At 43.7% G+C, this 14827-nt stretch overlaps 1 protein-coding gene and 1 pseudogene across 12 annotated transcripts in view; one reads left to right on the forward strand and one right to left on the reverse strand.

The window, feature by feature from the left end:
* Positions 1-14827, reverse strand: part of ERI3 (ERI1 exoribonuclease family member 3) — a 122081-nt gene that overhangs the window by 45255 nt on the left and 61999 nt on the right. For 9 of the 12 annotated variants that reach the window (XM_039883960.1, XM_039883918.1, XM_039883933.1 and 6 more), the window contains one exon: positions 12436-12508. The exons of 2 other annotated variants lie outside the window; for them this stretch is intronic. In XM_039883960.1, coding sequence (XP_039739894.1) covers positions 12436-12508 — 73 coding nt within the window. Of the gene's footprint in view, positions 1-8938; positions 8963-12435; positions 12509-14827 lie in introns of those variants that run through there. One more of the 12 variants, XM_039883900.1, reaches the window with a different exon arrangement.
* On the forward strand, positions 9545-9663 carry LOC120623166 (uncharacterized; annotated as a pseudogene).

Raw genomic sequence — 14827 nt, forward strand, 5'->3', positions numbered from 1 at the left:
TATCTAATTGATTCCTCACACTGTAATGTGCCACATTTGCTGTAAGAATAGGATATTGAGGTCTCCCAGCATAGTAGTCTCAGACTGTTCATAGCTAATAATACTACAAGGCAAGGGGCCTCTTTCCCTCCCTACTATCCTGGGCCTACTGGCTCTTTCTTCCCTCACATGGACATAAACATGACAGCGTTCTGGAGCTACTGCCTATTCTTAGGAGGCAGCTTAGGATGGCTCCACTCTAGACATCGGGCAACGGTTCCTTACTAGGGTTGTTTGCTCCGCTTTTCCTCTGGTAAAAGGCATATATAGGGCTGACCACATCAGTAGCCTAAAAAACCTGAAAACTGCTGTTTGTAGTTCCCTAATCCACCAAGCCATTTTCCACCCCACCTCCCCACACAACCCCAGGCCTCTGTTCACTGCTCCCTCTATCTGGAATGCCCCTTCCACCCTGAAAACTTACTCACCTTTCAAGGCTCAACTCAAGTGTTTCCTCAATGAAACTTTTGTTGACTTTCCTCCCTGCACCCCTGGTGAAAATGATTATTCCCTCCTTTGAATTGGAGAGAAAAGAGCAAGTAAATTCAGAGCATGGTCTCTGGAGTCTACTGCCTAGATTCACAGGCCTACTCCATTACTCACTAGCTATTGAACTTTGTGGAAAGTACTTAACCCTTCTGTACCACATTTTCCTCATCTGTGAGATGGCTATTAATAGTACTTATAGAGTTGTTTAAGGATTGAGTTAATTCATATAATGCATTTAGAGCAGCATATGTTTATTATTATTATTAATCTCCACTTTACATATAAATGAGGAAATAAAAGTTTTAAGGAGGAAAGTAACTTGTCCAAGGTCAAAACACAGGCAGGTGATAGAGCCAGGAACTGTCCGAAAGTGACTGTGACTGTACTTCATCGGACAGACAGGCATGCTGATGGCAGCTGGAATCAAGGACAATGAAGACTGTTCCTCAGTGTGAGCTGTCGGTACTTAGTACAAGTATGGCATTAGGCTCCTCCTCCCTGGTGCTCCCCTGAATTCTGCTGGGGAGCCTCTTTTCCTAGTTCCTGCCCACAAAGGCTTGTATGTCTACCTTGAGGTCCTGTTTCCTTCGCCTATGTAGCTCAGTCATGTTATCTCTAGTGCTCAGTGCAAGGACGAGAGAGGAACAGAGGCATAGTGCTATCATTTCAGGCCCAGGACAATGCTAGGAGTGGATATTGTTTTTCCTGTTTTACAGAGGACAAAACAGGCCGAAAGAAGTAAAGTGACTTTCCTAAAACTCCACAGCTATTAAGTCTAGAGTTAAGATTCTAAATCAAACCTACTGGACTCCAGAGCCTAAGTTCTATGTATCAGATGTTAGGCATCTTTTATAGGTTCAAAGAGGTTAAGGAACTTGTTCCAGATCACACAACTAGTTGGTAGTGACATTAGAAGTTTGAGCTACACTCATCTGGCTCCAAAGCTCTTTCTCTTACACCAAGAGGCCTGTGAGCCATATCCCCAGGCGCCAGTGTATACACCAAGTATTACCTGAAGACTAAGTGAAGGCTAAGTCTCACATATAGCCATATACTATCTATCCAGGCTTATGGACAAATAGATAGTATTATAATTAACAAAATATAAGTCCATTTAAAAGCCGACCAAATTCACTGTAGCTTTTTTCATTATGTACTTTCTTTATCACTATACATACAAAATGTCAAGTTCTACCAAGTACTCAAGGGGGAAGGGAATGTCTGTGAAGTTTTCAGACATCACTAAGAGCTTCATGTACTCTGCCTGCCTACCTCCCTAAGAGTTCTCGAAAACCACACTTAGGTACCTTTCTCAGGGTACTTTCCTGATCCTTAGTTACAACTCATAAGAGAAAAGTGTCTTTTGTGTGAAATAACTGTTCAAACGTCCTGAGCAGCAAGAGGAGGCACAGTCCCTTCCAGGACTTGAGTCCCATGAATGCTAATCCCAATGTCGTCTCCAGCAAAGAGGACTCGAGTTCTGAGCTATGGAAGGAAGGAATCAGGGAGGTGAGTTTCTGTCTCTCCTATCCTGCCTTCTTATTCCTTGCCTGCTCATGGGCCTAAGATACATGGTTCTGGGGAAACGAACATACCTACCAGGGTTTAAACCCTAGGTATACCTCTTTCTGCCTATGTGCCCTTAGGCAAGTTGCTTAACTTCTCAAAGTCTGTTTGTCTGGGAAATCTGGCAGGGGAATAGGCATCTGGACTCTGGAGCTCATTAGTCCAGCTCTGTATTCAGTGTGGGTCCAATTAATGCTTGTTGATCCCTAGTGTGTGCCAGGCCCAGTGCTGAGCACTGGAAATACAGCTAGGTGGTATGTAGACCTCAAGTGGCTCACAGTCTCATAGGAAACATAAACACGTAAGCAGATAATTACAAGAGCATGTGAGACACTCATTACAAAGTACTGAAGTCATATAAAGGAGGAGGTGATTAACTATGTCTACCAGAAGTGGGGGAATAACAGAGAGGGCTTCACAGAGGAGGGTTTTGAAGGATGAACAGGAGTTTTCCCAACAAACTAAAAGGAGAAAGGCAAAGGGACCAGAATAACCAAAGGTAAATATACAAAGTCATGTATATTTGAAGAGCAGCAAGAAGTTTGATATGGCTGGACTGTTAGAGGGACAGGAGATATGAAGACAGGGATGCTGCAGTGAATTAGATCATCCAGGGCCCTGGGTATCTCGCTCAAGAGAAAGGATGGGCCACAGCCTTCCATACCTACCCTCTTGGCTCTGATGTTCTTCCTGTCAAAACAAGCACAGTACAATCGCACCCTTTCCCAGGCCTTTGATTTAAGAGTTCCTCTCCTGGCCCTGACAGTAAGGCATTTCTGTCCCACAGATTATAACTCACTCTGGGCTATTATTCAGCTCCCCAGCCCTGGCCCTGCTGCAGTTAGTCCAAACATAATATCCTTCATGCATATATTATCTGTCTCCCTATTATCTGGAATCATTTCGGAATTAAATTTCAGTCCTGCAATATTGGCTTCAGGAGCGGCGCGCTTTATGGGCTAGTCAAAGGTTAGAATACCAATCAAAATAACAGTGCCGATGCAGCGAGACATTTTAATATTCCAAAACCCGGTAATTGTAAAAGGACATAATATTTTTTCCCTGATTACCCCAAAGGCAACACATGTTAACAAGGCGAGGGAAGGAGTGAAAGAAATTTCAGAGTTCAGACAGCTGTAAGACATATTTAAAGGAAAAGCCCAGGCAGGGCACCACCATGGGGGCAGGGAGATGAGAAGAAAGGAGACATTCTCTTTAGCTCCAGCTGCCCCTGACTCCAAATACAGCACTGTTCCTTCTGCTACCTCTGGACTATGTCCCAAGAGCTCAATCCCAAGGGCAGATGTTGCAGAGGGTGGGATAAAAAGAGAAAAGGCTCTCAGGATATGAAGTCTTGAGGCCTGGGTTCTAGTTTCAGCTCTACAATTCAGGAGCCTCCAGCCCCCAAGACTGGCCCCTCTTAGGACTTCAGCAGCAAATCCAGCAGCAAGCTCCAGACTGGTCTCCCACTCGCCTTCTCTTTCCTTGTCCCGTGCCTATGTCTTACCTCTCCCTCATTTATACCTCGTGCCTATGTCCTGACCTATAAGCACATATTTCTTCCCAAAGACAGCTAGAGGCTCTGATCTACCTCGACTCACACCTGGCTCCCACCAGGACAGCAGCCTGTAATTGCCTACCGCCCTAAAGACAACGCTATGTACTTCAGATGATGCCAAAGACCTAGCACACGGCCCCAGTCTGGTTCCTAACACCGAGTGCTCCTCCCACTCCAAAATAAAACAAACACCTTTCAGGGTTCCTACATCTTCATGCCTCTCTTGCTTTTCATTTTTGTTTTGTTCTTGTTTTTTCCAAATTAGCTTTTAAAGAGCCCCAGTCAGGGCCTCGGCATCCAGCACCATGCAGTTGCCATTCTATAAAGAGTCTCAGCTTCTGTCAGGCTATCACTTGTGCAGCTTTATCCCCACAGCACCAAAAAAGTGACCTGGCCAACAGTTTCAGATCATTCCACTTCTGATGGCTTCCTAGCTAGCGTTGCCTACTCGCTGGAGCCTCCAATCTGCATCATCCCGACCTGCTGACCTGCCTATGGCCCCCAGCAAAGAACTTCATTAAGGCCGAGAATTTATTCCTCCATAAGCCCTTAATTTATTACCACACTGATTGGGACTCTGAATGCTCCAAGGTCAGGAAAAGTCATACTCAATCGTAGACACCAACCCTGCCTTCAGCAGCTTCTCCTGCTATCCACTCCCAGGGGTGGGGGAGACAGAAATACTTCTTGGAGGGACCCAAGAAGGTCTCTTCTTCCTTACTCTGTCACAACTAGTCCCAACCCACTCCCTTCAGAGCACTCAGCAGGACATGTAGCACAGAGGGCAAAGGAAAAGTGGAGCAGCAATCTTCGTACCCTGGTACAGCTGGGTCTGTCAAATTCTAGGTGACCCCCACCCCTACAACTTCTGACCATGACTGGCTGAGCCTTATATGTCAGGATTGACTCAGAAACCTCCTAAGGCTGCATACCTGCTTCCCCAAAGCCTATCTAAACAGGCCCAGGCATCGGGGAGAATTCCACACCATTTGTGAATGTCTGTACTCATACTTGCATGATTTAGCCTGAAGGTACATGAATTGTATATATATGTGCAGGCATGCATTTGTATACACATTTATACCTGTGTGTCCATGCATATGCAATAAGTGTGTGTGCGTGTATTATCCACGCATGTATATATCCAGATTCACATTCTTATGGAGGTCTCATCTGACCTAACCATTTCTTGACCTCTTATTTACTTATTTACATTAACATTCTCCTCAATCCAACCTTAGCTAGCCAGTCGCATGGGCATACCTTAGAACTTACCAACACCTATAATTGCCCCACTTCTGAAATCACTAATTCAGATATCCCACTGTCTAACCATAATCTCTTATCCTTCTCTCTGGCATGCTCAACTACACTCAATATGCCTGCTCCTTATCTTACTAGGACCTATCTACTTTTCCCACATCCATTGGGACCCCTGCTATCTTCTCTTCCCTCAATATTCAGCTTAGATCTCCGTCTACCTTGGCAACCACTGTCTTGACGTTGTTCTTTTCATCGTAGTTCTTGGGAAAATCTCCACCCTGGGTGAATCTAAATGCCTGTCTTCCACATGTCCACAGCCAGGCAGCTGAGCTCTGCTAAACAAAGTCATGCAACTGAACAGAGTGGTTCCACTATGAATTACTGTTATCAACCTCATATGGACCCTCGACACTGCCTACTATACTTCTCAAGTCAGCTCACACGTTTATTCTTTACTAAAACTATAGCAATCCTTTTCCATGTTCTGTAAACCTCCCCAAGCCTCTCATTAGTTATCAGCAAATGACTCATCTCCTACTTCATAGAGAAAAATAAAAACCATCGGATGGGAACTACTTCAACTAGCCATCACCAAATCCACAAGCCTCCCTGCACCTATGTGCACCCATCCTCTCCTCCTCCCATCACAATGGAAGAGGGGACCTTTCTCCTAAAGAGAGCCTATTTCAGGAACCTGGGTTTTCTAACCCATCTCCTCTCACCGTCTCAGAGACCTCTCTTACTCATATTTTCAACCTTTCCTTCTCTAATAGTGCTTACAAACAAGCACGTCTTCTATCTTAAAACACAAAACCTGCCTCGACCCCACACTTGCCCCACCACAGCTCTTGTCCTTTCCCTCCTTCAAAGCCACATTGCTAAAAAAGTTAAAATTTTTCTATCTCCTCATTTACTTCTCAATTCACTCCACTTTGTCTCCTGTCCCTATCATGCCAGCAAGAGCTTTCGCCAAGGCCGCCGAGGTCCTGGTGCCTAGGTCTGGTGCTCATATTACAGTCTTTACATCATGTGGCTCTCTGAGCTGACCGGTCCTCTTTCTTTGAAGATGCTTTCTTTCCTTGGTTTCTGTGACACCACACTCTCCTGGTCACCTCTTCCTCTACCACTCTTTTACTCCCTTTTTTACTGTTTTACTCTCTTTAGTACGAAGAGTCAGGTGAAACTAAATTTAAGTTCTAGCTCTGCCATGTAACAATGTGAGACACTGAGCAAGTTTAATCATCACTCTGTGCCTCAGTTTTCTCAACCTTAAAATGCGAAAAATAATAGTAACTACTGTACAGGGTTGTCATGAGGATTAGGTAACATAGGTACACGAGCGCAGTGTCTGCCACAGTGCTGGTCCAACACAAATATAATGTGAGCCACACAGTAATTTATGAACTGAATGTCTAGTTCAAGTAAAAAAAACAGATGAAATAATTTTAATAATATATTTTATTTAAGTTAGTACAGACAAAGATTATCATCTCAACACGTAATCAATATAAAAATTATTAATGAAGTAGTTTGTATTTTTTCATACTGTGTGTAATTTACGCTTACAACACATCTCAATTCAGATGCTAAATCTTCATCAGAAATACTTAGATTTTAAAGTTAACAGTTGAAAATGTAGATTTACTAACCCAGGTGGTCCTAAATGTATGTAAAAGTTCTTCAAGAAAAATTTTAACTTACACTTAAGTTAATTAAAATTAAATAAAATAAAAATTTTGTTCCTCAGTCATACCTGCTACTTTCAAGTGATTTACTGCTACAGGTGGCTAGTGGCAACTACAGGTATTCCCTGCTTTTTGAATGTTCACGTTATTCCACTTTACCTTCATGAAAGACCTACATTAGCACCTGTTTTCGCAAACTCAAAGAAATCCGAAGATTTTTTTGCTTTTACCAAAAAAAAAAGGCAAAAAGCAAAAACAGTGTTCAGCTTTTGTTTTGCAGCAAGCTGTTATAGAGGCAGCAGCAGTGCTTTTACTACATTTTAGTATTGTTTTAGGTTTTATGTGTTGTTTGGTATGATTTGGTAGATTATTTTTGGTCTGGGAATGCTCAAAATTTTTTCCATATAAATTCATGGTAATTGCTTCTTTGCTTTATGCCATTTCGACTTACAAAAGGTTTCACAGGAATGCTCTACTTTCAGATAGCGGGGAAACCCTGTATATTAGACAACAGAGCTCTGACACAAAGTGCAGTCAAAAAATAAGAACTATTATTATTAGTGACCACGTCTCCATTTCTGACTTTTCTATCTCTTTCAAATGTTTGTATTTCTCCATGTTCTGTCCTAGGCTATCTTTTCTTCTCACCCTACACATTCCACTCCTATGGCTTTGATTATCATTCCTACACAAATAACTCCCCCAAATCTGTATCTCTTATCCAGACCTTATCCCAGAGCCCCACATCTATATATTCAACTATCTCAACAGCTTCATTAGAATGCCTCGAAGGCATCTAAACCTAAAATGTTCCACACTGAATTCATCTTCTCTTCCAATCCTAAACCTTCTCCTTCTTCCATTATCTCAATAAATTCATTCCAATTCACCCAGCTGCTCAAATCATAAACCTTGGAGTCATCATGGTCTCCTCCTTCATCCTCAACCCTTACAGCCAATCAATCACCATTTACCGTCTATTGTACCGTCAGTTCTGCTATAACACTCACTTTGAAAGAGAAAATCTGTTCTGATGCAACTGATGTATTAGGGAACAATTTAGCAATAAGGTAAATTTTGCATTTGTTTTTGTGTGATTCTGTCCATAAGCAATACCAGATAAACACAGGAAACTAACTATACCCTACTGAACAGAGCTGTGTAATATATAAAATGCACACATGCATGCATACAACCTCAAACATATACCAGCTACCCAGATCACCACATGTGTTATAAGCCACATTCATCTGGTTAAAACTTTCCATCGAATTCCAGAGAATTCTCCTTCCATGTCACAATAACTCACAAGCTACAATCCTTCTCATGCCCATTTCAATAAGCAAACTTCAGGTAGAGTGCCACATTTATTGAAGTATTTATGTATTTCTTAACCATTTAACATGTATAAAATTATGTTACCATTTATATTAGATCCCTATCTTTTTTATGTGTCACTGATGAAGTTTGAGTATTGTGCTCCTAATGCCATTTTTATTACAACTTTCCATAGCATGGTGATTTTTAGGGACATATATGTTGCATTATAGCAGAACAACTGAGTGTATCATTTAACATTCTAGAATTGGTCCATTTCTGTACATTTCCACTGCTATTAATCTAATCTGTGGTTCTCATGCTAGGATATAGTACCTCTCTACTCCTACCCATCTAGGCCATTAGAAAGGTATGTATATATGGGGAGAAGGGACATTTTTGATTGTCACAATGACTTGGAAAGGGTGACTATTGGCATTCAATGAACAGGGGCCAGGGATGCTACAAGTTCAGCGATGTTGCTCACACAACGATTTCTCCCACCCGAACATGCCAACTGCACCCTAATTAAGAAAAACCAGTACTGGTCCCCTATATCTACTCTTAGCTCTCTCTACCCTGAAGCCAGAGAGAGCTTTTTCAAAGTGCAAATCTGATGATGCTTCTCCTATGTTTAGTACCCTTTAGTAGTAGCTTCCTTTTACCCTAAGGATAAAAATCAAAATCTGAAGTGTGGTCTATAAGCTCCTGCTTTCCCCTCCACCTTCATCTCATGTCACTCTTCTCTCTTCCCCACATCCACCGTGCTTCATGCAGTCATTACATTCAACAAGTAATGATTAAATATCTACTGTGCGCCAGGAACTATTCAAAGCAATGGTGACAAAACAGTGAACAAAAGAGACAAAAATTCTCTGCTCTCATGGAACTTACATTCTAGTTCCATGAAGCTGCCAGGCTTTTCACCTCAGGGCCTTGCCACATGCTTATTCATCCTTCAACTCCTATTCATCCTTCAGATCTCGACTTGGCCACCCTTCCTCAGAAAACCATTCTTCGACCCCATCCCACTAGGTCAGGTCCTCTGATGAAACAAAACAAGACTGAATTTTTTTTAGTATTACAACACAACTGAAATTATTTAATATCCATCTTTTCTGTTATATCTCCTGGGCCTAGCACAGTACCTGGAAACTCAGAAGAAACTCAATATTTGTTTATTGATAAAGATGAATGTTTCTATATGTGCATGTGTCTTTAGACTTTGTGAATATGTATGTATAAATATATTCATGTTTGTGTATAATTTCATATATTTCTGCAGGTGACTGTGTATACGCGAGTATGCATATATGGGTATCTACATACAATTTTGGGTATGCCCACTTGGGTATGTTCATTCACATGTCTAAATGTGTGCATATTTATGCATGTGTATGTGTGTGTGGGTATGTGTATTCTTCTGGCCCCTCAGTGACAGCTGTGACCTCATGGAGGGAGCTGGGAGCAGAGCCGCAAGTCTTCTCTAAGCTGGCAGTTCAATAGGAATATAAGATCATTCGATGACACTCCAAATGTCAGCAAACATTGGCTTGCTCCACTCTGCTACAGGGGAAGTAGATGGAGGCGGGAGATGTAGAAACCTGGTCATTGAAAAGCTGCTCTTGTCTACAGCCACGCCACCCTGAACAAGCCCGATCCTGTCTAATCTTGGAAGCTAAGCAGGGTCAGGCCTGGTTAGTACTTGGATGGGAGACTACCTAGGAAGACCAGGTGCTGTAGGCATAAAAAATAAGGGATTGTAAACTGACCTTTGCAATCTGTGAGGTCAACTAAGGGCTGCGCATCAAAAAAAAAAAGGAAAGAAAAGCTGGACTTCCCTGATGCAACTCACACCATTTCTGAACAGGAGAGGGCAGCTGAAAGACAACATTTTGCCTCTTCTCAGAATAGAAGACTTAGGAAATGGGGATGATAAATTCAGTCCCAGTTACTCATACACTAGGCAGGTCTAGGAGGCCAAGCAGACCAAGACCCTCTCCACCTTTTTTCATGGGGCAAAGCTCTGTAGGGGATTTGAGGAGGAGAGAAGGAAGGAAAGAAGGAGGACAAAGTAAGATCAAGGACAAGGGAGGACCCTATAGACAGTCAAGGGATAGGCCACACATGAAGAAAGAAGGCATGGCATTAGGCTTTTGCACAATACTTCCACAACCTTGACAATGACCTCTCGGGCTTTGCTATTATTGTTACTCTTTTTAAGGGAACAGGAAGCTTTGTGCAGCCTGCACCAAGGTCACGTAGTAATAAGGTCAGAAAGATTACCATGTCCCTGGACCTCCAGGGCCCTGCAGTTGAATGGCTGCTGGCAAGGACTGGACTAAAATCTGGAATTAAGACATCTATCTATCTTGTGCCTTCAAGCACAGCTGGAACATGATATGGCTGGAGCACCAAAAGGAAGGAGTTAGACCCCTTATGGTTCCTAGACCTGCTCAGTTTACCTCCCAAGAGGCAACCGCAAGGCCAACTAGGAATAGAGTCCTCAGTTTCCCCTTGTGCCCATTCCCCCTCTAAGGCTCAGCACAGTCTGGCAGACAACCAAGCTAAATAGGCTCAGGACAGCCCGCCTCTACCCCCAGTAGCACCAAGGTAGCCCTGAGTGGCAATGTTACCACATGGGTCGGCTGCTTTCCTGCCTTTCTGCCAACAGACCTAGAGGCAGGGAGCTATCCATATACCAAAAAGTCTAGTGAACTTCACAGAGCAATTGTTCATGGTCAGCGCCTGCCTCGCCTGGCCGGGCCTTCACATTGCATTTGCCGAGGCCAGCGAGCAGCCTCAGATGCACTCTGACAGCTCGCACGCCGTCTTCTAGGAGCACAGGCCTAGCCACACCCACTCGAGCAGCACTACCAAGTCCCGTGTGAGAGGGTCTCTATGGAGCCAGCTCTCAAAGACCAGCCAGCCAGCCAGCAGTCATTCCTGAGCACATACACTGTACCTAGCCCTGAAATGGCCACCAGGGACGTAGAAAGGAACCGAACTCAGTCTGTGTTCCAGATGGACATGTCCATAAGGAAACATACACAGACTCCATTTCAACACTCTAAGATCCAAAGTGTCGAGGAGCCTAAAGGCAAGAGACTGACAGTTAAGCTTCTCAGTAGAGTGATACCTGAGCTGAATCTTCAAGGAGAAAGAATATGCCTGATGAAGATGACTGGGGTACACTTCAGAGAGAGGTAAGGCCACACACAGGCCACGGCCCGAAGGTAAGACAGAACCTGGCCTCCTCAGCCAAAGATGGCAGGTAGGAAGTAGCTGTTGTTCAGGTGCATGAGAGATAAGTAGGAGAAGTGGGCAGGGGTCAAAGTCCAAACGAGCCAGAGTGCAGAGGACCTGCATACCAGGGGAAAGCAAGGAGTTCACAAATATTGCCACAAAGAATGGACGCCCTGAAATCTATGAGAAAAGTCCAAGGTCATTCTCTCCCACTGTTACTCCATATGCTCGCTTAGCTCCAGTCCCACATACACCAAAGGGATACTGCTCCCCCTGCCTAGAAAGCCTTCTCTCCTCCTCAGATCCATATCTTGCCTCCCTTGAACATGCCCAGTTTAAGACTAAAATACTTACAATCCTAGCCTGATCCTCCAATAATCTATCCCTTCTCTGAGCTCCCTGGGAGCCACTACTGACCAGTGGTATGTATGGGGTTCCTGAGGATGCTTGAGGGCTGTTGATCTTATGTCAGATGGATTTATGGGGATGAGCCTCCCTAGTGAATTGGGCCTCCTGGAGCAAGAATCCCACCAAAACGGAGATCTGGGGAGTCTATTCCTATACCTCCTTTCTTCTGCTCACCTAGGAAGTACAGCACACACTAGATAAGGACAGTTTTATGGGTAATTCACCCTCTGCCAGGGCCCACAGCCTCAACCCACTCCCCCGGTGCCTGGTGCTGCATTAGTGCTAGTGTCCTTCCTTATGCTCAAAGGGAATGGGCCCTAGTTTCCACAGCCCTTCTCATGCAAGCAAGGATGTGCTGTGGCTAGGCAGGACCATAGCCAGCCTGAACCAACTCTACCTCCTAACCAGAAAAAGATACCAGGGCCAGTCAAGAGGTTCAGAGGCCACACTCATGATCACATTAAAGGAGGATACTTTCCCGGAGGCTCAGCTAGCACCACATCTCTTTTAGAGGTAATGCAGCTTAGCGTAGAAATTTAGCTCAGAGATCCAGTAAGAATTTGGAAAATCCCCTGAATTGGGACTTTTCTGGACATCTGGCTGACACAAAGTAGGGAAGTATTATACCCCACCCAAAAGCCTGGTCCCCAAGCTCCCACTCCTGGAAATAACCACAACCTTCTAGTGCATATTAGCTAGGGAAGAGGAAAGAGGGAAGTTGAGAAAAAAGGAGAACAAAAAAGAAAAGGAAAGAGATGAACAACAAAAAGAACAGAACAGAAATGAGAAAAGACAGCAAGGGAAGGGAGACCTGAGGCACAGGAGGACCAGAGGAAGCACCCAAGTGTGGCTAAGACACAGTACCTTTTTCAGATTAATCCACTGCTTGAAGTAATCTGCCACTGGCAAGCCCAAGTACTGGCACTGGCCTGGGAGCCTACAAGAAAGGGAAGAGAGAACAAGTTGGGCACAACCATGTCCCAGGTACGGAGTCTTAAGCTAGGAAATCCAGTAGAGTCCATAGAACAAACAGACCTCAAAAGGCCAATCCATTAGCCATGGGTCCCGCCCCACCCAAGAAAGGCACCCCGACTCCAGCACCTTGGACACTACACTCCAGATCCAGCCCTCAGATTCAGATGTGAGAATCTTAAGACTCTATTCGAAATAATATCTACAATTTTTTGATTGCCTACAATATATTAAGTATCTTATTTACATTTTCACATTACTCTTCAGACTGCTACTGTGAGCTAGGTACTATGGCCTACATTTTACAGATGAGAAAATGAGATTCAGAGGGGTTACACCTAAGGTCCCACAGATAAAAAACGATAGTGCCAAGAACTGAACCCAAGCCTGTGTCACTCCAAAGCCTTTGTTCTTTCCAGTGCACTAGTTTGTTATTACTATTTTGTTATAGCAGAGAGGCAGAGATGAAAGACAAGAGGGGAGAGAGAAAGAGAATGTGATTTAGAGATAGTTGGGCAGGGGCTTCGGTTCTCATTTAAGTCTCTAGCAACAGGCTTTCTGTAGATAGAGAAGAGACCATGCAGGTAGATAAGAAGGGGTCAGAATTTAAACCAAGAATCTGTTCTCATTTTTTCTTTAAATTAGAATTTATAACTATCTCCCCTTCTAGCTGATAATGTCATTTCACCCACACAAATCCATTCACCCAAACATTTACTGACGTTTAATAAGAGTCGGGCACTTAGGACTCAAAAAGTAAGACTTAACTCCTGCTGGTAAGGGGCTCACAGTTTGTTCAGTGGAACGGACAATAAAAGAAATAGACAAAAGAGCATTAAGTTAGAGCACTGAGGTACACGGAAGGATGAAAGAAGATACTAGGAGTATCAGCTGGGGAAGATGATAGTTTTCTTGCTAAGAGAAGAGCTTGGCCACAGGCAATGGAGTATGGCTGAAGAGTTGTGATTTACGAAGACTGTTCTGAGGCAACAAAAATAAAGCATTAAAAAAGCTGGGTAGTAGTCAGGAGACTAGACAGTAGTGGTAGAGACAGAGAGCAAGCAACAGATATTGGAGATGTAAAGAAGGACATGGTGACCAAAAGGGATGTGGGGCCCAGTGAGAGAAAGTGATAGAACCCAATCCAAAAGGTTGTGGCTTGCCTTAACTTCATGCTACTCACAGATATAAAGAAAGAGGCCGGGGCGGAGAGAGCATATTTGACATCCAGAGCCGACCAACATTGAGTCAATTTTATTATTATTTTTAAATTCTCTACATACAGTGTATTTTCTTTCTGCCCAAACCACTGCCTCACCCCTGGTATACCACTTGAAGGAGGCATGAGTTTGGGAATGCAGTTTTAAATAGATGCCTGACACATGGTAAGCACTCAGTATCTGTTGAGTGTGAGGTACCTAGGAGACATATGGGATGATATCTAAGAGGCAGCTGGAAATCCAGATTTGAAGAGAGGTCTGGACTGTGAATATAAAATACCAAGTCATCTATATAATTTAAGTTAAATTAAAGTCACGAGAATAGATAAGATCACCTGGGAAGAGTATGGAATGAGAAGAGCAGAGGGCCCATGTCTCATAAGTTTTACTGAGCTAAAATGAAATCAGGCCACCCCATCAGACCATTAGCACACAGAAGAAACTCACTACTTCATGCAGCAGCCAGCTCTAATTTTGGACTCCTTCAATTCTTAGAACATCCTTCTTTAGCACTAAACTAAGATCTGTCTCCGTGTAACTTCCACCCGTGAGTCTGAAGTATGTCTTTAGAAATTACAGAGAATGAGACTTCCATCTCTTCCTTGCAGAACCCTCTCAAGATCTGAGGGCTCAAGAAGTTTCCCCCAGAGTTCCCTTCTCTAGGTCGCATACCTTCAGCTCCTTCAAGAACTCCACAGGAGATAATGTTCCTTGAGTCAGGACTCATCCAACCCATCCCCATTCCCAGAGGGCAGGACTTCTGGACCCTTTTCAAGGCATTGGTTACCCAAGGTCACACATGCTCTTTTGACCCCACTTCACAACCCCCGTGGTCAACCTAAACGACAGTGAAAGCAAGTTTCCCCTTTCTGGACTCCTATATATAACTGATTTTTGAACTTAAAATGCAAGTCATTAGTGTCAAATGCCATAGTGGTCAAGCCAGATGTGAGCTGAGGAAAACCCAATGAATTTAGAGTCAGTGGGCTGGTGAGAGCAGAAGGCAGCCTACAACATGTTTAAGAGTGAGTAAGAGATAAGAAAGTGGAGATCACAGCGCAGAC

This window comes from Pteropus medius, unplaced genomic scaffold, assembly GCF_902729225.1.
Source record: "Pteropus medius unplaced genomic scaffold, Ma_sr-lr_union100, whole genome shotgun sequence".
Taxonomy (NCBI): Eukaryota; Metazoa; Chordata; class Mammalia; order Chiroptera; family Pteropodidae; genus Pteropus; species Pteropus medius.